This window comes from Choloepus didactylus, chromosome 8, assembly GCF_015220235.1.
Source record: "Choloepus didactylus isolate mChoDid1 chromosome 8, mChoDid1.pri, whole genome shotgun sequence".
NCBI lineage: Eukaryota > Metazoa > Chordata > Mammalia > Pilosa > Megalonychidae > Choloepus > Choloepus didactylus.
The window spans coordinates 123097973-123123893 of NC_051314.1; the positions used below are offsets into that span (position 1 = coordinate 123097973).

The window sequence follows — 25921 nt, forward strand, 5'->3', positions numbered from 1 at the left end:
GTCTTCAATTAGCAGGAAATGTATGGTAGAGGAGTATGACTCACATTTAGTCACATGATTACTTGTAGCTTGAGAAATACTCTTTCAAAGACTTATTTTGCTATTCTAAGGAAGCATAACTCTAGTTTGGAGCTTCAGTTTAAAAACAACAAGACTTTTACATAAAAGCTAAATAAAATTAAAACTTTGAGCGAAGGATTTGAAAGATATGGTACAAAACATCCAGAAACCTGTATGTACTAAAGAGTCTCCGACAATTGATAACAGCAACCAGGGAACTGATGCAATGAAGCCAGGTAAGGACATTTTTAATTGTTCAGAATGAATGTGATTTATTGAAATTATGAAGCATAATGTAAAACAAAAGACTTTGAAGATAAGAACTCGGTTTTTTGTTTTCTTCCGTCAACCAAAAAGAAGAAAAATCTTTTTTTTTAAGTTACCATTCTCTAAATGAAAATTATAGTAAAAAATTCAGATTTGGAAATGACTGTTTCAACCATATAAATTCAGATTTGATTTATTTTAGTTACATCATTTGGAAAGGGAAGAAAATGTAGTAAAAAATTTTTTTCTTAATAAACTTGGTAGCATTATATGTATTAAATGAAAAGTTCAGAATATGTAAAATCCAAACTGCAAATCTGAGAGGAAAGAGCATTTTAGCATGACTCAAAATACAGTGAGAAGAAAGGGACTGCAACAAAGATGCATTAAATACAACAATCTATGATGTGGGGACTCTGGTAAGCTTTAAACATTGACCATTTAATTTCATTTCAATCTACCAGTGTATGCTACAGTCAAAAAATTGTTGTTGCAGTACATATTAGATTTCATAAATTTTTTTCCCCTTTTACCTTTTGCCAATTTCAAAATTTTGCCTAAAGTGAGATCAGAAGGTAGAGGAAAATAGGATTAAGTATTAAGTTAGAGCACAAAAATATCACCTGAATCAAAAATATCTAAGAATGTTTTCTAGCCACTCTTAAAATGGTTGTTAATTTCTACCTTACCTATATATCAGTCAGCAATATGAATTTGTTGTGCAATATAATTTGGTTATTTTTTATTTCCTTCTTTTTGCTTATCAGTATTTTATAATTTTTCTATAGCTATGAGCTAGGGAAAAGTATTTTGGTTGATTTTAAATTTTTAAATTTTATAGTATTTTAAATTTTTAATTTATTGGCCACCCTGGATCTTTCTTCCCATCTCTTCATAGAGAAAATCAGAGTCATAAACTAAGAAAAAAAATGATTAGTTGAATAATGAAATTTTTCCATGGGAAAAATAATTTGTGTCTCTAACTGTTTAAGTTATAATAGGGATGAATATAGAACATTTTGTTTCATTGTTAATTAACTGAGCTGTTATTGAGTTGGCCAGGGAAATTAAGTTGTCTTTTCTTAATTACTTCTTTGAGCATATTAATTATGAGGTCCAAGAGACTTCTTTCAAATCCATCTTTCAGTATTAGATTCATAATGGGAGACCACTATTTTTCTTTTTTTGGCTTTTTTTTTTTTTTTTTGTGATGAAATAATTTATTTTTGTTGAGATAAAATTCATGTAACATAAAATTCATCATTTTAGCTATTTTAAAGTGTATAATTCAGTGACTTCCAGCACATTTTCAATGTTGTACAACCATCACTATCTAATTACAGAACTTTTTCATCACCCCAAAAAGGAACCCCATACCCATCAAGCAGCCCTGCCTCATTACCGCTTTCCCCAACCCCTGACAAATACTAATATGCTTTTAGTGTTTCTAAGTTTTATTTTGTTCATATATCATCTAAGGAAAAGGCTTATTCAACAAAATGATAAGTACTTTCTACAACTTTTTAGACATCATAGAAATTTACAATAAACATAAATGATTTATAATCTTATAAAATGATAAAATGTTTCATTTAAAAAATGTGTGTCCCCATATTATTTTTTCCTGAATGGGCACTAAGGGAAAAAATAATTCCTCCGAGCTTTACTCTATTAATTTTGCAGATGAAGACAGGCAGGACCAGAGAAAACTGAACTGTCCAAGTTCCTTCTGCTTGTGTGTGGTGGAAATTGCAAGCCTAAGTCTTCTGATTGATTGTTCTGTGAACTTTGAGCTATGCTACACTGTCTCTCTTGTATAAAATAAACTTTTCCATTAATTAAAAAGCAGATTTTCTTAGGCACTTATTGCAAGTGTTACGATGTGCTGATATATCACCTAGAGGAAGGATGATGAAAAAGAAAACATGCCTGGGGTGACTCCAGGCCTGAGGTACTCTACATAGAAGAGTCATACATTTAGAAAATTGGCAGTAAGAGTGACGTTTTAACATTTAGCTAGGGCTGCCCTGAGAAATGTCAACCAAAAGAAAAACAACAGGCTGTATCTATATGACAAAGAGAAAAATTACATTTTGTGTAATCTCCTTGGCACTGGTTATGAATGCTAATTTAGTCTTTTTTTCCTCCTTGTGTCCTTATTAAATGTATTTCTTTTCTTTTTCAGATTTCTGTAACAGATCAAAGATGCAAAAGATAGTGTGTTTTATTGCTTTTGTATCTGTTTTTCTTTTTGTTATATTTGTTACTATTTTTTTGTTACCACAAGGTGAGTAAACTATACCCTTTTGCAGGACTTTGATACGTTATACTTTATGATACTTTTCCTTTCTGTCCCAATCATGACTTTTTTTCATTCTCAATCTCTTCTCATTCTTCATGGTATATTTAATCTGTGTTATACCATGACCTATATAAGGCATGGGGAGATGTAAAAATGATTAAGAAAAAGTCCTTCATCCTGATAATTTCACATACCATTCATGGAATTTCTGTTGCCATAGATTAGTTTTTCCCATTTAAAATTAGTATATAAATAAAATCATGCAATTTGCATGTATCCTTTTTGTCTTGTTTCTTATGTTCAACTTTATGCTTGTGTGATTCTTCCATTTCAAAACATGTAGGAACAGTTCGTTGTTGTAGAAGGCTGTTGGAAAACTTTTTAGAGAAAAGGCAGGTTATTCAATATTTTAGGCTCTGCTAGCCATCCAGTCTCTTTTACAACTCCTCAGCTCTATGTTTGTATCATAATAACAGTCACTGATCACTGAAATTTGAATTTTACATAATTTTCACGTCATAGAATATTATTCCTCTTTTCATTTTTCCCACTATTTAAAAACGTAAAATCATTCTTAGCTGGTAGGCTATCCAAAAACAGAATGTGGGTTTTCTTTGACCTCAGGCTGCAATAGTCTGTGGACTCCTGCTGTAGATTATTTCATTTATTAATCATTCTACTTTTGATGGAAATTTGGATTGTTCTACATTTCAACTCTTGCAAACAGTGCTGCTTTGAACACCCTTAGACATGTCTCTTAGTGAATGTTCTGTGGATATCATTTGGGATATTCTTATGAGTAGAATTGTTAAGCCATGGAGTATGTGTGGATCACCTGTAGTAGATAATGCAAAACAGTTTTCCACAGTACCATTTTTGTTTTTAAATTTACAGTCCCACCAGAAGTGGATAATAATGTCAGTTGCTCCACATCCTGGTCAACTCTTTGTTATCTGTTTTACACATTTTTTTTGCCATTATGATGAGTGTGTATTGGGATTTTATTGTGGCTTTAATCAACATTTTCCTGATGACCAATTCTTTGGCCAAACTGTTTTGTACAGGCATGTTCAAATAGTTTGCCCATATTTTTATTGTTATTTCTCTTTTTCTATTTGATTCTTTTTCTTTTTTTTATTCAAGTATCACAATGTTTATTGATAGCTACAAGTATATAAAGTCAGGGAATGAGCATGTCTTGCTAATTAAGTAGACTTAACTTCAGTACCATAATAGGAAGGATCAATTCAAATTCTTACCATTTGTTTCACATCAACAAAGACCACTTCAAGGGCACTGATCAGTTTCTTGCAAGTAGACCATGTTTCTTTTACAAAGACTTGTGCACATACCCAGGCTAAAGGTAGAAATACAGGCAACATATTATTAAGGCAACAACCATCAATTACAGTAAAGACTTTTTCTATAACAACCAGTGGATAATCAAATAATGCAACAACTCAAGTATTATTGAGCAAAGTGCATTTCTACAGTATTCAGTGTTGCTATTCAATCTTCTAACTTAAAGCAGACATGATAACTGATAGCAAAGAAGTGTTTTTGTTGTTGTTGTTGTTGTTGTTTTAATTTAGTACAAATTCATCCAAAATCGTCCTATATGCTCAAAAAGCCACAATTTATGAGCCAGCTTTTGGAACAAATCTCACCTCCGTTGATGTCAGAGGCCCTGTGTTCTTCTGGGCCTTCTCTCTCTCCACCTCTATGAATTAAACAGAATTTCTCCTTTACTTTCTCAAGTTCCCATTAGGCCTCCATCCTCCTCCACCCTCTCCCAAAAGCTCTGGCTTCCAGAAAATCATATTTTGGTATTGCATGTATCTTCTCCTACTCTGAAGCCTGGCTTTTGACCCTCAGTATGCTGTCTTTGGATGAATAGAATTTCTTACTTTAAGGCAGTGTAAATTATCTTTCTTCTTGTCTGTTTTGTTTTTACTACTTTTTTGCATACTGTTTAAGAGATTTACTATACATTTAAACTTGAAGATATTTTCTTAGGGTTTCTATTATAATCTTTATTATGCTTTTATCATTTCACATGCAGAAATATAATCCACTTGAAATTGATTTTTATGAATGCTAGAACGTAAGAATCAAGGTACATTTTTTTTTTTTTTTCCATTCAGATATCCATTTGACCTGGAACAAGTTATTGAAAAGAGTATACTTTCCCCACTTAACTGCAGTTGGTCCTTTGTCATAAATCAACTGTGTAGACAAAGGTCATTTTTATTTGATTCACTAGTCCATTCTATTTTTTCTATCCCTGGGCCAATACCATACTGCATTAACATTGTCATTTTATAATAAATTGTGACATCTAGTAGTGTACGGCTTTTAGCGGCTTCTTCCTTCTTCAAGATTGCCTTGTCTATTCTAGGTCCTTTAAATTACCATAAAAATTTTAGAATCTGTTGTTGTGATTGAGATTGTATTAAATCTATAGTTAATTTGGGGGAAATCATCATTTTAACAACATTGAATCATCCATTTGAAGTATTCATTTCGATCCTTATAATTTCAGCAGTATTTTATAGCTTTCAGAGTAGGCATCTTATACATTTTTTACAGATTTATTCTTCAGTACTTAATGCTTTATAATGCAATTGTGTTATCTTTTTATAAATTTTATTTTCTATTTGTATATAGCAACCTTGCTATAGTTAATTATTAATTCTAATAAATTGTATCCAGATTCTTTGGGATGTTCTATGTAAATAATCAAATTACCTACAAATAATAATTGTTTTATTTATTCTGTTGCAATCCTTATGCCTTTTAATTTCCTTTTATTGCATTATTTTAGTGGCTAGGACTTTCTGTCCAGGAGTGAATAGAAGTGATGACAGCCTACATCTTTGTCTCATTCTCAATTCCATTGAGAAAGTTTAAAATATTTTCTTTTTAAGTGAGAGTATTCATGGATAATCTTAATCAAATTAAGGGAGTTCCCTTTAATTCCTGGATGGCTAGGAGGTTTTATCCTGAAAGGGTATAAAATGTTATGAAGTGGTTTATCTTCATCTATTGAGATACTCAATTTCTTTCCTTTACTTTGTAAATGTGTCAAATTATATAGACTTTTAAAAAAGATAAACTAACCCTTCATTTCTGGAATAAACTTCATTGATCGCAATGTATTAGCTTTCTAATATCTTTGAGTTAAATTGACAATATTTTGTTTAAGATGTATGCACATATGTTCATAAGAAGTTGACTTAAAATTTCCTTTTTTTTGTCATAATATTCTCATGCATGTAACAAGATTATGCTGACTGCTAAAATTCAGTTGGCAAGTATTGCTTCTTTTTTTTTATTTTCTGAAAAAGGTTTTGTCTCACTGTTGTTATTCCTAGCTTAAATGATAAGAAATATTCACAAGTGAAGCTGCCCAGACTGGGAGATTTGTTTGGAGGAAGTTTTTGTAATTAAAGATTTAATTTCTTTATTAGATATTGTTCAGATTTACTAGTTTTCCTTTATTAGTTGTGCCAAGTTATGTTTTTCTAGGAATTTGTCCACTTTTTCATTACTGGTATTGCCAATTTGTGTCTTTACCTATCCATTGCTCTTCCTTTTTTCTTTATCAATCTTCCTAATGATCTTTTCTTAGCTTATTCAAAAAAAATCCAACTTTTGTTTTGTTGATTCTATTTTACATTAATTTTCTATTCGATTGGTTTCTGCTTTCTTTAAAAAATTGCATTTTCTACTTTCTTTGGTTTTATGTGTCACTCTTTTACTAACTTTTTGAAATGGATAGTTGTCTTGATTTTAAGCTTTTCTTTTTTAAAAAACATGAATTTAAGTCTATAAATTTCCCTCTAAGCTTTAAGGGAATGTGCTGTGGTCCACAAGTTTAGCTATATTCCACAAGTTTTGATATGGTTTATATTCCTTGTCTTTCAGTTCAAAATATTTTCTTTTTCCCATTATGATTTCTTCTTTGACTCATAAAATAAAAGAAAGCATTATATTGTTTAATTTCCAAACATTTGGTGATTTTTCTAGTTTCTTACTTTTGCTATTGACACCTGGCTTAACCCTATTGTCATCAAATGACATATTTTGAATAACTTTAATCCTTTGAAATTTGTTGTTACTATTTTATTGCCCTGCATTTTGGCAAATACGTCATGTGCACTTTAAACACTGTCTATTCTGAAGTTGTTGCTTCATATGTCAATGCTATATATGTCAATTGGCTTCAGTTTGTTAATCATGATGTTCAGATATGATTTATTCTTATTCTTTTTGACTATTCTGTCAGTGACTGAGAGAAGGGTGTTAAATGTTTTGCCTTCTATAGGCAATTGACACCAGGTGACTTTAGATGGTATTTAACTTTTTTTTCCCACTGTGCACAAGGAACCATCAGCATCCCATTTATGACAGGCAATTGGATCATTAACACCTTTAAAGTTAATCATATCAGAAATTGTATGCTAAATCTCAACCCCATGTTCTACATCCTTAGAACCACATCTAGCACCAAAAACAGATTCAGTATGGTTTTGTTCAGGAAAACAGACACTCCAAATATTACAAGAACAGGGACATTATTATAGGAGTTAGAGATTAACTAGTGTGAGAGGAGCTGGGGAGTGATAGTCTGAAAGTGTATATAGCTGGAGCAGAAATTATCACCAATCATTTTTTCCTAAAGCACTAATTTGGTCGGAGAACACAGATTAAAGGGAAGTCTATTAAGCTAACACATCTAGCTGCCAAGGCTGCAAAAGGGGGCTCATGGAAAGGTCTTTGGTGCTCTTATGTCCGTGGTTTCTGAGAATATCTTCTGCTTAACTTCCTCTTTCCAAATGTCATGTGGATTCCTTTCAATGGCAAACCCAGAACCATACAGTGGGGGTGGATCCTAGCTGGTAACAGGCAATCCAACATGCAGTGTGTTAGTTATAGATTCTGTTCTATTATTTTCATTGTTTTCATGGAGATGAAAGCACTAGATTTAGTGCTGTCTTACATAAATTAGCATTTTTATTACTGCCAGATAATACTAGTGTCTCTTCATACTTCATTTATCCAGAAAAAAAGCACTGGTTGTTTTGGGAAGACCTTTATGTAACTGAGTTGGATTTTAAAGGAATAGGATTATCTTGTTAAATATTGAACTACTGTCATTTAACCTAATGTGGAATTTTTCTCAACCTGTTACGTGATCACTATTTCTGATTATGACCATAATCTTTTTTTTTTATCATCATTTTATTGAGATATATTCACATACCATGCAGTCATACAAAACAAATTGTACTTTCGATTGTTTACAGTACCACTACATAGTTGTACATTCATCACCTAAATCAATCCCTGACACCTTCATTAGCACACACACAAAAATAACAAGAATAATAATTAGAGTGAAAAAGAGCAATTGAAGTAAAAAAGAACACTGGGTACCTTTGTCTGTTTGTTTCCTTCCCCTACTTTTCTACACATCCATCCATAAACTAGACAAAGTGGAGTTTGGTCCTTATGGCTTTCCCAATCCCATTGTCACCCCTCATAAGCTACATTTTTATACAACTGTCTTCGAGATTCATGGGTTCTGGGTTGTAGTTTGATAGTTTCAGGTATCCACCACCAGCTACCCCAATTCTTTAGAACCTAAAAAGGGTTGTCTAAAGTGTGCGTAAGAGTGCCCACCAGAGTGATCTCTCGGCTCGTTTTGGAATCTCTCTGCCACTGAAGCTTATTTCATTTCCTTTCACATTCCCCTTTTGGTCAAGAAGATGTTCTCCGTCCCACGATGCCGGGTCTACATTCCTCCCCGGGAGTCATATTCCACGTTGCCAGGGAGATTCACTCCCCTGGGTGTCTGATCCCACGTAGTGGGGAGGGCAGTGATTTCACCTTTCAAGTTGGCTTAGCCAGAGAGAGAGGGCCACATCTGAGCAACAAAGAGGCATTCAGGAGGAGACTCTTAGGCACAAATATAGGGAGGCCTAGCCTCTCCTTTGAAGCAACCGTCTTCCCAAAGGTAAAACTTATAGTAGAGGGCTCAACCCATCAAACCACCAGTCCCCTATGTCTGTTGTCATGTTAGCAACCATGGAGGTGGGGTAGGCGAATACCCCTGCATTCTCCACAGGCTCCGAAAGGGGGCACTACATCTTTTTTTTTTTTTTCCCTTGTTTTTCCTTTTTTTTTTTTTTTTTTTAACTTTCCCTTCTTTTTTAAATCAACTGTATGAAAAAAAAAAGTTAAAAAGAAAACAAACATACAATAAAAGAACATTTTAAAGAGACCATAACAGGGGAATAAGAAAAAGACAACTAACCTAAGATAACTGCTTAACTTCCAACATGTTCCTACTTTACCCCAAGAAAGTTACATAATATAGCAACATTTCTGTGAACTTGTTCCTACTATATCCATCAGAAATTAATAGACCATAGTCATTTCTGGGCATCCCCAGAACGTTAAATAGCTTATCTGTTCTTCTTGGATTATTGTTCCCGCTTCCTTAATTTCTCTCTACTGCTAGTTCCCCTACATTCTACATTATAAACCATTTGTTTTACATTTTTCAAAGTTCACATTAGTGGTAGCATATAATATTTCTCTTTTTGTGCCTGGCTTATTTCGCTCAGCATTATGTCTTCAAGGTTCATCCATGTTGTCATATGTTTCACGAGATCGTTCCTTCTTACTGCCGCGTAGTATTCCATCATGTGTATGTACCACATTTTATTTATCCACTCATATGTTGAAGGACATTTGGGTTGTTTCCATCTCTTGGCAATTGTGAATAATGCTGCTATGAACATTGGCGTGCAGATATCTGTTCGTGTCACTGCTTTCCGATCTTCCGGGTATATACCGAGAAGTGCAATCGCTGGATCGAATGGTAGCTCTATATCTAGTTTTCTAAGGAACTGCCAGACTGACTTCCAGAGTGGCTGAACCATTATACAGTCCCACCAACAGTGAATAAGAGTTCCAATTTCTCCACATCCCCTCCAGCATTTGTAGTTTCCTGTTTGTTTAATGGCAGCCATTCTAACCGGTGTTAGATGGTATCTCATTGTGGTCTTAATTTGCATCTCTCTAATAGCTAGTGAAGCTGAACATTTTTTCATGTGTTTCTTGGCCATTTGTATTTCCTCTTCAGAGAACTGTCTTTTCATATCTTTTGCCCATTTTATAATTGGGCTGTCTGTACTATTGTCATTGAGTTGTAGGATTTCTTTGTATATGCACGATATCAGTCTTTTGTCAGATACATGGTTTCCAAAAATTTTTTCCCATTGAGTTGGCTGCCTCTTTACCTTTTTGAGAAATTCCTTTGAGGTGCAGAAACTTCTAAGCTTGAGGAGTTCCCATTTATCTATTTTCTCTTTTGTTGCTTGTGCTTTGGGTGTAAAGTCTAGGAAGTGGCCTCCTAATACAAGGTCTTGAAGATGTTTTCCTACATTATCTTCTAGGAGTTTTATGGTACTTTCTTTTATATTGAGATCTTTGGTCCATTTTGAGTTAATTTTTGTGTAGGGGAGGAGGTAGGGGTCCTCTTTCATTCTTTTAGATATGGATATCCAACTCTCCCAGCCCCATTTGTTGAAAAGACCATTATGGCTCAGTTCAGTGACTTTGGGGGCCTTATCAAAGATCAGTCGGCCATAGATCTGAGGGTCTATCTCTGAATTCTCAATTCGATTCCATTGATCTATATGTCTATCTTTGTGCCAGTACCATGCTGTTTTGGCAACTGTGGCTTTATAATAAGCTTCAAAGTCAGGGAGTGTAAGTCCTCCCACTTCGTTTTTCTTTTTTAGAGTGTCTTTGGCAATTCGAGGCATCTTCCCTTTCCAAATAAATTTTCCAAGTCTGCAAAGTAGGTTGTTGGAATTTTGATTGGGATTGCATTGAATCTGTAGATGAGTTTGGGTAGAATTGACATCTTAATGACATTTAGCCTTCCTATCCATGAACATGGAATATTTTTCCATCTTTTAAGGTCCCCTTTATTTCTTTTAGTAGAGTTATGTAGTTTTCTTTGTATAGGTCTTTTACATCTTTGGTTAAGTTGATTCCTAGGTACTTGATTTTTTTAGTTGCTATTGAAAATGGTATCTTTTTCTTGAGTGTCTCTTCAGTTTGTTCATTTCTAGCATATAGAAACATTACTGACTTATGTGCATTAATCTTGTATCCCGCTACTTTGCTAAATTTATTAGCTCTAGTAGGTGTATTGTTGATTTCTCAGGGTTTTCTAGATATAAGATCATATCATCTGCAAACAATGACAGTTTTACTTCTTCTTTTCCAATTTGGATGCCTTTTATTTCTTTGTCTCGCCAGATTGCCCTGGCTAGCACTTCCAGCACAATGTTGAATAACAGTGGTGACAGCGGGCATCCTTGTCTTGTTCCTGATCTTAGAGGGAAGGCTTTCAGTCTCTCACCATTGAGTACTATGCTGGCTGTGGGTTTTTCATATATGCTCTTTATCATGTTGAGGAAGTTTCCTTCAATTCCTACCTTTTGAAGTGTTTTTATCAAAAACGGATGTTGGATTTTGTCAAATGCTTTTTCAGCATCTATTGAGATGATCAATTGATTTTTCCCTTTCGAGTTTTTAATGTGTTGTAATACATTGATTGTTTTTCTTATGTTGAACCATCCCTGCATGCCTGGAATGAACCCCACTTGGTCATGGTGTATGATTTTTTTAATGTGTCTTTGGATTCGATTTGCAAGTATTTTGTTGAGGATTTTTGCATCTATATTCATTAGGGAGATTGGCCGGTAGTTTTCCTTTTTTGTAGCATCTTTGCCTGGTTTTGGTATTAGATTGATGTTAGCTTCATAAAATGAATTAGGTAGTGTTCCATTGTTTTCAATGTTTTGAAAGAGTTTGAGTAAGATTGGTGTCAGTTCTTTCTGGAAAGTTTGGTAGAATTCCCCTGTGAAGCCATCTGGCCCTGGGCATTTATTTGTGGGAAGATTTTTGATGACTGATTGGATCTCTTTGCTTGTGATGGGTTGGTTGAGGTCTTCTATTTCTTCTCTGGTCAGTCTAGGTTGTTCATATGTTTCCAGGAAATTGTCCATTTCTTCTACATTATCCAGTTTGTTGCCATACAGTTGTTCATAATATCCTCTTATAATTTTTTTAATTTCTTCAGGATCTGCAGTTATGTCACCTTTTTCATTCATTATTTTGTTTATATGGGTCTTCTCTCTTTTTGATTTTGTCAGTCTAGCTAGGGGCTTGTCAATCTTGTTGATCTTCTCAAAGAACCAACTTTTGGTGATATTTATCCTCTCTATTGTTTTTTTGTTCTCTATGTCATTTATTTCTGCTTTAATCCTTGTTATTTCTTGTCTTGTACTTGGTTTAGGATTGGTTTGCTGTTCATTTCTAGCTTCTTCAGTTGATCCATTAGTTCTTTGATTTTGGCTCTTTCTTCCTTTTTAATATATGCGTTTAGTGCTATAAATTTCCCCCTCAGCACTGCTTTTGCTGCATCCCATAGGTTTTGGTATGTTGTGTTCTCATTTTCATTCGTCTCTATATATTTAGCAATTTCTCTTGCTATTTCTTCTTTAACCCACTGATTGTTTAGGAGTGTGTTGTTTAACCTCCAGGTATTTGTGAATTTTCTAAGTCTCTGATGGTTATTGACTTCTAATTGTATTCCATTGTGGTCAGAGAATGTGCTTTGAATAATTTCAATCTTTTTAAATTTATTGAGGCTTGTTTTATGTCCCAGCATATGATCTATTCTGGAGAAAGTTCCATGAGCACTAGAAAAGAATGTGTATCCTGGTGATTTGGGATGTAATGTCCTGTATATGTCTGTTAAATCTAATTCATTCATCAGATTGTTTAGGTTTTCAATTTCCTTATTGGTTTTCTGTCTGGTTGATCTATCTATAGGAGAGAGTGATGTGTTGAAGTCTCCCACAATTATTGTGGAAACATCAATTGCTTCCTTTAGTTTTGCCAGTGTTTCTCTCATGTATTTTGTGGCACCTTGATTGGGTGCATAGACATTTACGATTGTTATTTCTTCTTGCTGAATTGCCCCTTTTATTAGTATGTAGTGGCCTTCTTTGTCTCTCAAAACATCCCTGCATTTGAAGTCTATTTTATCTGAGATTAATATTGCTACACCTGCTTTCTTTTGGCTGTAGCTTGCATGAAATATTTTTTTCCATCCTTTCACTTTCAGTTTCTTTGTGTCCCTGTGTCTAAGATGAGTCTCTTGTATGCAACATATTGATGGTTCATTTTTTTTGATCCATTCTGAGAATCTATATCTTTAAATTGGGGAGTTTAATCCATTTACATTCAACGTTAAAACCGTGAAGGCATTTCTTGAATCAGCCATCTTATCCTTTGGTTTATGTTTGCCATATTTTTCCCTCTCTCTATTAATATCCTTTATTGTACCCATACCGAATCTCTTTAGTACTGAACCTTTCTCCAAGTCTCTCTGTCCTGTCTTTGTTTCTCTGTCTGTAAGGCTCCCTTGAGTATCTCCAGTAGGGCAGGTCTCTTGTTAGCAAATTCTCTCAGCATTTGTTTGTCTGTGAAAAATTTAAGCTCTCCCTCAAATTTGAAGGAGAGCTTTGCTGGATAAAGTATTCTTGGCTGGAAATTTTTCTCACTCAGAATTTTAAATATATCATGCCACTGCCTTCTCGCCTCCATGGTGGCTGCTGAGTAGTCACTACTTAGTCTTATGCTGTTTCCTTTGTATGTGGTGAATTGCTTTTCTCTTTCTGCTTTCAGAACTTGCTCCTTCTCTTCTGTGTTTGACAGTGTGATCAGTATATGTCTTGGAGTGGGTTTATTTGGATTTATTCTATTTGGAGTTCGCTGAGCATTTATGATTTGTGTATTTATGTTGTTTAGAAGATTTGGGAAGTTTTCCCCAACAATTTCTTTGAATACTCTTCTTAGACCTTTACCCTTTTCTTCCCCTTCTGGGACACCAATGAGTCTTATATTTGGACGTTTCATATTATCTATCATATCCCTGAGGTCCATTTCGATTTTTTCAATTTTTTTCCCCATTCTTTCTTTTATGCTTTCATTTTCCATTCTGTCATCTTCCAGGTCACTGATTCGTTGTTCAACTTCCTCTAGTCTTGTACTATGAGTGTCCAGAATCTTTTTAATTTGGTCAACAGTTTCTTTAATTTCCATAAGATCATCCATTTTTTTATTTAGTCTTGCAATGTCTTCTTTATGCTCTTCTAGAGTCTTCTTGATTTCCTTCATATCCCGTACTATGGTCTCATTGTTCATCTTTAGTTCTTTGAGTAGCTGCTCTAGGTGCTGTGTCTCTTCTGGTCTTTTGATTTGGGTGCTTGGGCTTGGGTTATCCATATCGTCTGGTTTTTTCATATGCTTTATAATTTTCTGTTGTTTTTGGCCTCGTGGCATTTGCTGAACTTGATAGGGTTCTTTTAGGATTTGTAGACCAATTGAAGTCCTTATCTCTAATTTATCAGGTCTACAGCTTCGTGGAGTACACTTTCTCTAACTAACCAGCAGGTGGCGTCCACGAGCCACCTGTTCTCCACAAGCCAGTTCTCCCCTGCTTAGCCTTTTTGGTGAGTGGGGGAGTGAGTCTTGTGGGGTCCAATTGGTGTACCAAGCTTGCGTGTGTAGTTGGTGTTGCCTGCCCTGTATATGGGGCGTGTTTCTGGGCAGTCAGGGAGGGGGGAGGGTGGCTCTAATAATCAAATCTCCCTGGTGATCCTAGAGTTTTAAAGCTGCTGCTATAGTCTAATCCTTCAGTTCAGTCCTGCCACAGTTTGTCTCTGCCACTGACCCACAAGTCCTTGGTATTGGCGTATGGCTCCAGAGACTTGCAAGTGGGCCCCTCTTCCAGGCCGTGCACCCTGGGTCCTCTGTTGAGGGATGACTGTGCTATGTCACAGGTGAATGCCATCCCCCCAGGGCAGTTCTGGGCTGCTGGGCTGTGTAGGGAGGCTCCCAGTCTGCTGAAATGATGGCTGAATGGGGCTTTGTTAATTCACACTGCTCTACCTTCCCAACTCTGGGACAATCAGCTGAGGTTGCAGGGAAGGCTAATGTCCATGCCCAGTTTTGTGGTGTGTGCCTGTTATTTGAAGCACTTCCGTCACACTGGGTTGTCTGGGGCTGTTCTGGGCTATGGGGATGGCGATGGGCAGGAGTGTTTCCTGTCCACCAGGATGATGGCTGTGAGCGGACACCCCCCTTTTCTTGGGAAGTTGTGGTGTTTAGTGAATTTTCTCAGCCACTGGCTTATTGTGTTTTGTCTCAGAGCTCTCCTAGTTCTGCTCTTGACTTGACCTGCCCATATAGTAAGTCTTTGAAGCTTTCTGTATTGGCTTCTTAGAGTAATTGTTGTAGAAAAAGAAAAAAGGATTAAAAAAAAAAAAAATACAAAAAAAAAAAAAAAACGGGCCCTCCTCAGAGATCTAATGGGTTATTGAAATGCTAAGAGACAAAGCAACCAGGGCCATTAAGGAAAGGTCCACAGGGCAGAGAGATCAGCTTTTCTTCGGGATTTGCATATGCGCCTCAGGGCCCTTCCCCTTTCTATGTTCACCAGAACTCCAAAAATCCTCCGCTTTTATTTTGGAGTTTTTCGTGTTGTTTTTTTTCTATGCCTGTCTCCTCTCTGCTGGGCTGGCTGCTCTCAGATTCTCCGGTGTCTGGTCTCAGTCTATCTATGGTTGGATTTTGGATCAGTAGAATGAATTTCCGATAAGGGCTGCCACTGCACTTCTCCCTTCTCCTTCCCGGAGCTGACAGCCCCTCCTCCCACGGGACTGAGCCTGGCAGGGAGGGGCGCGGGTCCCCTGACCGCAAAAACTTACAGATTTCGCTGATCTCAGCAGTTCCACGTTTTCATGAGTGTTGTCTGAAGTATGCCCAAAGTCAGATTGCTCTGTGGTGTCCAGTCCACACAGTTCCTGGCTTTCTACCTGCTTTCCTGGAGGAGTAACTAAAACATACAGCTCACCAGTCTGCCATCTTGCCCCCAAGTCCCATAACCACTTCTTGACACCACAAAGCTAGAGCGACCATAATCTTTTATGTTGCACAATAATATCCCCAATGATCTCAAAATAGAATGACATATTTTTTACGTGATCCTTAAAATATATATTTGTTTCAATTTCTGTTATTACAGTTCCTTTTTACAAACACCCCCAGTGTTTTTGCCCAGAGGACTGGATTGGTTTCCGCAAAAATTGCTATTTTTTCTCTAAAGAAGAAAGAGATTGGAATTCAAGTAGATCCAGCTGTACCCATGAACATGCTCTCCTAATTATTATTGACAGCATGAAAGAAATGGTAAGTAATTTAATATACATTCTCTTGTGAATTATCTTGTGCTGCAACATCCCAATAGCACCAGAAATACTAAAATGTCATTAGAATTTTGTAAAGCTTTTGACATCTACCTATCTACATATCCAGACTGTTGTAGGGGTTCAGAACATGCCATGTGAGGTATAGGTGAAAAATCTGGGGATATTTTGTATGAAGAGTGTAAAATGTGTATGAAGTGGTAGACAGAATGGCATTTTTATATGTCAAGGGGTAAAAATAGAAGAGCTTGATAATATTTGGAAATCTTTTATAAGCTAGTATTCCATGAAGAAAGGAGAATTGCCTCCGGAAGAATGGGATTCTCATTCCACTCTCTTTGAGGAGTTTTCCTTTGATCTGTCCTTCTTGCTTTGCTGCCTCTGAGGTCCCATGGCTACCTCTATGTAGACACTCACTACCAAAAATGCAAGGATTTTTGTTAATAATGCTGTCCCAGACCACAGTATGAGCTTCCATGAGTAGAGACCTTGTCTTATTTGGAACTGTATCCTTAGCTGTAGCACAGAACCAGGAGCAAACTGAAAGCTAAATGGATCTTGTTGATTCACAATGACAAAAATCTTATGAGTAGAAGAGAATCCCTGAGAACTTTAACCAGGGCTTTTAAAACTCTTCACCTCTGGGTTTGTGAAATCTGTCCTTTCTATCAGTCACCTTATGGTAAACATCAGTGTTTATTTTCGTTTAGTTTAGTTTCTTCAAGCATGAAAGGAAAATATGACATAATATAACCTGATCTAAAAGAATTTTTTTGAGAACAATGAACAATTGAGAAGTGTTTCAAATGTAAAGCTCAAAACAGCAGTAAATGTTAAAAGAGCATGGTGTTGCTTCTGTACTCTGCAAGTTATGTTGATGCAATCTGCCTAAAGAGATTGGGTGAAATTTAAGTGAATATGAAATAGTCTGCACCAGTGTATTGATCAGTGCAAGGAAACTAAACTATTTGGAAGCAGCAAAAGGTATGGAAAGCTGATGAAAATATAAAAGACTGTACATGTTAAGAGAAGATAAAGCAAATCAAGAAATAAGTTGTAGGTTCCATTTAATAAGATGGGCTTCTGTATTCAATAGTTTAAGTGCTGAATTCTGTAAGACTTTTGAAAACTAGTGTTCTGAAAAATCTTTTGACTGCTTTTCACTGTTCTTTTTGGGGAAAAAAAAGGTTAAACTAGCAGCAAAATGGAAAAATAATTAGTGTTAATAAAATATTTGAGGGATAAAGAAAAGAGCAAGACTATCAATATTTTAAAATATTCATTTTATAGGAATCTTGTCAGTGAAGACTGACAAAAACAGCCAAGATCATGGCACACAAGAGACAGAAGTACCCCAAACTAATTTGTTTTGAATTTAAGAGAAATCATTAAACATATTAGGTAAGAATAGTTGTGCTATTTAGATAAAAGAAAAAATCTTTGATCATACAATTTCCTGATATATTTTGAAGATCATAAAATTTACTGTGTGCTACATAAACTGGCAAAAAATTAAATGGCAGAATGAAGTAAAATTTCCTGTGAAACAGTGATAAAAGTAATGTAGAATTAACTTAGATGGATTATTTATCTAAAATTGTTTAATTTAAAATTAAAAATATTTCCTTAAATCACAAAAATGTATTTTCCTTTGCTTAATGTGAGCTGAAATGTTTCTACCTATTTAAAAGTTTCTTGCTTGTTTTGGACAAGGGGCTACACAAGAACCCCTTTAAGCAAATAATGATTGACAATTTTCGTAGGATAGGTTTTAGCAAACACACCTCCCAATTCTGTCACGAAGACCATAAAAACTGAGCCTCATCCAAATGTCCCAAGTATTCAATAATATATATCTTATTGGTTTCCAATTCATGCTGTCCTGCCTTACATTTTCCTACCAACAAGCTCTTTCCTAAGTCTAGAATATGGATTTCCCTCTTATCCCTTGCCCTCTATATTTTCTATGGCATCATCTTGCTTCTAGATTCTAGATTCACCCCTCACAGCACATCCTGTGAGAAAGTTACCCAGATGGACGCTGGCTCATCTTCCTTTAAATTCAAATTTTACCTACTATTTATTATACTCCAATTTTCTCTTTATCTGGTAGTATATTTTCTAACTCTATGTTTACATAATATTCCCCTCCACAAAATGAAGCCCTTTGAGTCCAGGAACAATGTTTTGTTAATCTATCCCCTTGTATACTATACCCAGAACTTACTAGTGAATTGACATATGATTGCACCCCCCCCCCCCAAATAAATGTATAGAATGCTGCAGTAGAAGGATGTTAAAATGCCAAAAGTTATTATTAGTGTCACTGTTATCATGTAGAATTTCACCACGGTGTTGTAATCTGGTATAACTCCCTTTTATTTATTAGAAAATTGGAAGATAAAGTGATACAACATCAGGCTCTTGGTTTCTCAGCTACCTATTAGCAGAGTAGACTCAATGACTTTCTCTCTATATTCTATGATAAAAAAGGTTCTAAAGTAGCAAGAAATTTTAAACATTGAAGGAAGAAGGAGAAAAGGGGAAATAGGAAAAAAATAATGTTATATTCACTTCTAAATAATGCCTTTAGAAATCTAAATGTTTGTTAGAAAAATAAAATCTGATAATTAAAGGACACATACACACACACACACAGATAGCTCTGAGAGAGTAGAGAAGTTGAAGTAAATGATAACTTTAAATATACTAGTATTCACTGGGAAGTGAAAAACATTCTAATAAATATGTGATCATTAAGAATGCAGCACAAGAGCTCAATCACAAACCTTTGTCTTCTAGGAGCTTACAGTTTGAAATTCTTGTAAAAATAGATTTTCAAATTGAATATGCATGAATTTATTTTTTTTAAATGTATGTTAAAGGAAATTTACTTCACATTGTTGCTTTATAAATCAGAAAACTGAGGATAGAAATGATTAAGGTACTGTTTTCAAGATCATATAGTTATTTCATAGCAGAGCCAGGAGTTGAACATTTGCCTCCTTGTTTCTCTCAATGTGCAAAGTAAAAGGGACACAACAGGTTATAGAAAAGACTGGCAAGTAAAAGTATGAAATTTACTTTGTCTCTAAAGGATTTCCTTATGCGCCATAAAGGCAGTTCTGATCACTGGATTGGACTAACAATGACAGGAAACCAAATGGGAAAATGGGTAAATGGAGCCATGTTTATCAAATGGTAAGACTCTTTCTTTCTGGGATTATTTAAGTTCAGACAGTGCAACTTTCCCTAAGACCTAGGAATTATAGAAATTTCTCTGCAGCCCAAGATCTGTATGTGTGTTGGAAAGATGGAGTGGGGAAGGTTATATCATTTATTGAGATTAATTCCAAGAATCAACCAGAGAGTTTAGAAATCCAAAAATAAGGGGGCAGATCTTCTAGTTGGTGATCTTGAAAATAAAGACCTGAAATTCATATACACAGAGCAAACAACACTACATTTTTGCCTGATTTTAACTTATCTTCCTTAATTTTATACATGTTTGTTAAGCTTCATGCTTTCTGTTTTATGATATTCAAGCCGAACTCGATGTTCATTTTAACCTGATTTTATTTACATTTATAGTGCAATTTGTCCTGGATTTCTTATCTTTGATTCTACAATGCAAAAACATGGCTCTAGAGACCTGGGTTTGCTCCACAGATCTCAGCAAAAATCCCCATAGTGACCGTCCAAGCCACTTAGTTTATTTATTTATTTATTTATTTATTTATTTATTTATTTATTTTAATTGAGATTGTTCAGATACCATACAACCATCCAAAGATCCAAAGTGTACAATCGATTGCCCACGGTACCACCATACAGCTGTGCATCCATCAACACAATTATTTTTTTTTCAATTTTTAGAACATTTTCATTACTCTAGAAAAGAAACAAAGACAAAAAAAAGGAAACTCACATACCCCTAACCACGCCCCACTCCTCCATTATAGATTCATAGTTTTGGTATAGTACATTTGCTACTGTTGATGAAAGAATGTTAAAATCCTACTAACTGTAGTATATAGTTTGCAATAGGTATATATTTTTTTCCTATATGCCTCTCTATTATTAACCTCTAGTTACAGTGACATACATTTGTTCTAGTTCATGAGAGAGATTTCTAATATTTGTATAGTTAATCACAGACATTGTCCACCACAAGATTCACTGTTTCATATATTCCCATCTTTTAACATCCAACTGCCCTTCTGGTGACCTATGTGACTCTGATCTTACCCTTTCCACCACCTTCACACACCTTTCAGCACTGTTAGTTATTTTCACAACACGCTACCATCACCCCTGTCCATTTCCAAATATTTAAGTTCACCCTAGTTGAACATTCTGCTCATAATAAGCAACCGCTCCCCATTCTTTAGCCTCATTCTTTATACTGGTAACTTATATTTCATGTCTATGAGTTTACATATTATAATTAGTTCATATCAGTGAGACCCTGCAATATTTGCCTTTATGTGTCTGTCTTATTTCACTCGATATAGTGCCCTCAAGGTTTCTTCATCAACCCATTTCTTTTAAGATGGTTTTGTTCACACACCATACATTCCGTCCTAAGTAAACAATCGTTTAGTTTGTATAGTCACGTATTTATGTATTAGCATTTTGCCACTCTCTATATAAGGACATTTCTTCCACAAAGATGGAGGTAGAGTCAAAGAAGGCAGAGAGGCAAAAGAAAAAGCAAGAGAAAGAGAGAAAAACAAACAAACAAACAAAAAACTTGACAGCTAGAAGGTGACAAAGGGAAAGAGAGCATTAACCTAAAGTAGAACAAAGAGTCAGACATCACCAATGCCTAGAGTCCCATACCCTTCCCCTATTCCCCACCCCCTCATATGCATTTAGCTTTGTTATATTGCTTTTGTTACATTGAAGGAAGCATAATACAATGTTTCTGTTAATTCTAGCCTCTAGGTTGCATTGATTGTATTTTCCCCTCAATCCCACCCTATTTTTAACGCCTTGCAATGTTGACATTCATTTATTCTACCTCATGTAAAAACATTTGTAACTTTTATTACAATCATTGAGCATCCTAGGTTTCCCTGAATTACACAGTCCCAGTGTTTATCATTCGTCTTTTGTTCTGGTGTCCCACATGATTCCAGCCTTCCTCTTTCAACCATATTCACAGTCATCTTTGTTCAGTGCACTTACACTGCTGTGCTACTATCTCCCAACATTGTGTTCCAAACCTTTCACTCCTGCCTTTTCCTTTCTGTCTGCAGTGCTTCCTTTAGTGTTTCCTGTAGAGCAGGTTTCTTGTTCACAAACTCGGTCATTGTCTGTTTGTCAGAGAATGTTTTAAGCTTTCCCTCATATCTGAAGGATAGTTTTGCCGGATATAGGATTCTTAGTTGGTGGTTTTTCTCTTTCAGAATCTTAAATATATCACCCCACTTCCTTCTTGCCTCCATGGTTTCTATTGAGAAATCCACATGTAGTCTTACCAAGCTTCCTTTGTATGTGATAGATCGTTTCTCTCTTGCTGCTTTCAGGATTCTCTCTTTACCTTTGATGTTTGATAATTTGATTATTAAGTGTCTTGGCGTAGGCCTATTCAGATCTATTCTGTTCGGGTTATGCTGCGCTTCTTGGATCCGTAATTTTATGTCTTTCACAATAGATGGGAAATTTTCATTGATTATTTCCTCTATTATTGCTTCTGCCCCTTTTCCCTTCTCTTCTCCTTCTGGGACACCAGTGACACATAAATTCTTGCTTTTCGTTTTGTCTTTAAGTTCCTGAAGACGTTGCTCATATTTTTCCATTATTTTCTCTATCTGTTCTTTTGTGTGTAGGCTTTCAGGTGTCTTGTTCTCCAGTTCCTGAGTATTTTCTTCTGCCTCTTGAGATCTGCTGTTGTATATTTCCAGTGTGTCTTTCATCTCTTGTGTTGTGCCTTTCATTTCCATAGATTCCGCCAGTTGGTTTTTTGAACTTCCAATTTCTACCTTATGTATGTCCTGTGTTTTCATTATAAGGTTCATCTCTTTTGCCATATCTTCCCTAAACTTTTTGAATTCACTTATTATTAGTTGTTTCAATTCCTGCATCACAGTTGAAGTGCAAGTTTGTTTCCCTGACTGGGCCATAACCTCATTTTTCTTGGAGTAGGTTGTAGTTTTCTGTTGTCCAGGCATGGTTTCCTTGGTTACCCCAATCAGGCCTCCCCAGACCAGAATGGGCTAAGGTCCCAGAAGGAAGAAATATTCAGTATCCGGTTTCCCTGAGTGTGTGTCTTAGAAAATTGGTACACTCTCTGATGCCTGTGGTCACTGTGCTTTTCTGCCCAGCAGGTGGCACCTGTTAGCCTATAATTCTTGACTGGTGTCAGCCACTTAGTTTTTATTAGAATTTCTCAACAGCAACACAACTTACATTTTGAACCAAACAATTCTTTGTTGACTTCTACCCAGTAGATAATAGTAGCACCTCCCATCCTGAGTCATGACAATCAGAAATGTCTCCAGATATTTATTGTGCCCCCTGGGGGAAGGGGAAGGGCAAAATCACCCCAGTTGAGCATCACTGGTTTACATAAACTGGTAGCTCCACAGATCACATCTAACTAACTTAATGTCAATGTAACAAATACATATTCTTGGAAGAGAATTTCTTTTGGTACAACTTGGTATCTTAATGCTAGCAAGAGAGGACTGTATCATAGCACACCCTTTCAAAACTATGAACAAATAAGATTTTTTTGAAAGATGTCATTAGATCATGGAGAAATTACAGGACTCCTAGGACATAATGTCTAATCCCTTTATTGTAGGTTTAATGTGAGTGGAAATGAAGAATGTGCTTACCTCAATGATGGTGGCGTGGCTTCAGCTAGATGCTACACAGAAAGAAAATGGATTTGTAGGAAAACTATGCACTATTTAGGCTGATGTTTCTGATGATGGATTTACAGCTATGGATAAGATGGTGCCTATACCTCAACCTTCTTTTATCCCCCTCTGTATAACTTACTTTCAAAACTATACTGTTTTAATATTATAATCTGATAATTATCTTTATAATTGTTAAAAAATGTTCCTCAAATTAGGTTTGTGCTTCTTGCATGGCTTGGTAATGTGGGAAACCGAGTCTTCCATGTTTCTTAACCCATGTCTGGGGTGGTGGCTTGGAATGCTAAGCCACAAGCCTGCATGGAACGCTGTGCAGGCATGCCTCACAAAGACATGTGTCTTGGGGCATGACGACCGTGTTTCACTATTGTTCTGTACCTTGTATCCAGATTGTTCCTTCTGATATGTGACAAGATGTAAACAGAGGCATCTGATGGAGTGTATGTGTCACAAGACACGTACCATAAGCTCCCTTGTACTAAAACAAATAAATAGCCAGGGCATGGATATACTGGCACCCACTTGTCACACCATGCTGTGGGTCCCCTGCTCCCTTAAATCTTAACTTTGTATCTGTGTTTCATTTCTGCGTCGCCCTGTCAGCAACATGGTAAATCCTGTTTGCTCTACTATATCAATTTTAGAAGAATCTTGTAATTTCACTGAATCTATAGGTCAATTTTGGGATAGTTATCACTATACTTGTCTGAGTTTCCAGGCTGCTATTATGGATTCCACACAATGGGTATTTATAGCTTAAACACTGGGAATTTATTGTATCTCAGTTTCAGTGGCTGGAAGACTTGCCTCCTCCTCCTCCTCTGGCTGGCTGGCAATCCTTGATTGGTTCCTTGGCTTTTCCATCACACGGCGAGGTCCTCTACTTTCTCTTCCATGTTTTTGCTGACTTCCGGCTTCTGGCTCCTCTCTGTGGCTTTCTCTCTGTATCTGGAATTCTTCTTCTTATAATCTGGATTAAAACAAAACATTCATTCATTTGGGCCACACCTTAACCAAAGTAACATATAAAAGAGATCCTATTTACAATGGGCTCACACTCACAGGAAAGGAAATTAAGACCAAGAACACATCTAAATTAGGGTAAATAATTCAGTCCACGTCAATAATGTTTTATTTATGTATTTTGATTATCTTTTATTTATTTGGGTTTTATTAAATTAAAAAATTCCATGGTTAATATATATTATTTATTATATTTATCCCTATATATCTGTTATCTCTATTGAAATTGTCATCTTATTACCTTTTAAAATAGGTGTTCCTATATAGAAATGTAACTGTTTTGTATATTCTTCTGTTCAACTGCCATCCCGAAAACTTTCTTACAGTTTGTATACTATTTTTAATGTTATAAAATGTAGCATCTAAGAATAAGTTTTATTTATTCCTGAATTATAATTTTCACTTCTTTCTTATCTAATTAAAATGGACAGGACTGTCAGAGCAATATTGCTAGTGAAAATTCTTAAATTGTTTCAGATTCTATAGAGAATACTACTACTATTTTGACATTGTTTCATCTATATTTTTTTTTCTGGTATATACTCTTTTTTAGCTTAGGGCAGTTTCTTTTTATTCCTATTTGCTAAGAAAGTTTTTTTTTTCAATGAATATTGAAAATTTATATAAATATATATACAATTTAGGTGTTGAGGTGATGCAATAGCTGGAAGGAGGTAAATGACATGGTAGAACTGTAACCTATAACATTCTTTGAAATTAGTCTACAGCTACTTGTTGAATTGTGCTTTGAAAGTCTTCATTTTCTGTATATACCTTATATTTCACAATAAAGAAAGAACTGAAACTGTGGAAATATAACCCATAACAATTTTTGAAATAACCTTTATAACTGCTTGTTGAGCTGTACATTGAATGTTAACACTTTTCTGTATGGATGGAAATAGCTGAAGTTGTGGAAATGTGACACGTGACATTCTTTGAAATTTGTCTCTACTTGCTAAATCATATTTTGAAAGTTATCACTATTATGTATATATGTTAAAGTTAATAAAAATGCATTAAAAAAGAGATTGGTCTTTTGTTTCCTTTTCTTACAGTATCTTTGTCTGGCTTTCCTATCAGCATGATGTTGCCTTCATAGAACGAGTTAGGTAGCTTTCCCTCTTCAATTCTTTTGAAGTATTTGAGCAGAACTGGTACTAATTCATTCTTGAATTCTTGGTAGAATTCAAAATTGAAGCCATCTGGTCCTGGACTTTTCTTTCCTGGGATTTTTTTTTTTTTTTTTTTTTTGATGACTGATTTAATCTCTTTGCTTGTGATTGCTTTCTTGAGGTCTTCTATTTCTTTGTTTTTTTGTTTGTTTTTTTTTTGTGTGTGTGTTTTTTTGGGGAAATATCTTCTTTTTCCTTTTTTTAATATTCATTTTATTGAGATATATTCACATACCACACAAACAAAACAAATCGTACATTCAATTGTTCATGGTACCATTACATAGTTGTACATTCATCACCAAAATCAATCCCTGACATCTTCATTACCACACACACAAAAATAACAATAATAATAATTAAAGTGAAAAAGAGCAATTAAAGTAAAAAAGAACACTGGGTGCCTTTGTCTGTCTGTTTGTTTGTTTCCTTCCCCTATTTTTCTACTCATCCATCCATAAACTAGACAAAGTGGAGTGTGGTCCTTATGGCTTTCCCAATCCCATTGTCACCCCTCATAAGCTAAATTTTTATACAATTTTCTTCAAGATTCATGGGTTCTGGGTTGTAGTTTGATAGTTTCAGGTATCCACCACCAGCTGCCCCAATTCTTAAGAACCTAAAAAGGGTTGTCTAAAGTGTGCGTAAGAGTGCCCACCAGAGTGACCTCTCGGCTCGTTCCGGAATCTCTCTGCCACTGAAGCTTATTTCATTTCCTTTCACATCCCCCTTTTGGTCAAGAAGATGTTCCCCATCCCACGATGCCGGGTCTACATTCCTCTCCAGGAGTCATATTCCATGTTGCTAGGGAGATTCACTCCCGCTAAGAGAGTTTTTGTAGGT

At 35.5% G+C, this 25921-nt stretch overlaps 2 protein-coding genes across 3 annotated transcripts in view; one reads left to right on the forward strand and one right to left on the reverse strand.

The window, feature by feature from the left end:
• On the forward strand, positions 1-24590 carry CLEC2B (C-type lectin domain family 2 member B). 2 transcript variants are annotated; one of them, XM_037847016.1, is made up of 5 exons: positions 5-296; positions 2513-2614; positions 15810-15973; positions 19088-19191; positions 22802-24590. In XM_037847016.1, exons 1-5 carry the CDS (start codon positions 209-211, stop codon positions 22917-22919), a joined length of 576 nt encoding a protein of 191 aa, XP_037702944.1. In that variant the 5' UTR covers positions 5-208; the 3' UTR covers positions 22920-24590. The 2 variants fall into 2 exon arrangements, with proteins under 2 accessions (XP_037702946.1, XP_037702944.1); XM_037847018.1 differs by lacking the exon at positions 2513-2614 and having other exon boundaries at positions 1-296.
• KLRF1 (killer cell lectin like receptor F1) overlaps positions 22286-25921 on the reverse strand; it is an 18882-nt gene continuing 15246 nt past the window's right edge. The window contains exon 6 of the mRNA XM_037847015.1: positions 22286-23850. Coding sequence (XP_037702943.1) covers positions 23844-23850 — 7 coding nt within the window. The 3' untranslated portion in view covers positions 22286-23843. The remainder of the gene's footprint in view (positions 23851-25921) is intronic.

Coding starts and splice junctions, on each gene's coding strand:
- CLEC2B (XM_037847016.1), top strand. CDS start 209: ATGGTACAAAACATCCAGAAACCTGTATGTACTAAAGAGTCTCCGACA. Junction 2,615..15,809: donor TATTTTTTTGTTACCACAAG/GTGAGTAAACTA, acceptor CTGTTATTACAG/TTCCTTTTTACAAACACCCC. Junction 19,192..22,801: donor GGAGCCATGTTTATCAAATG/GTAAGACTCTTT, acceptor CCTTTATTGTAG/GTTTAATGTGAGTGGAAATG.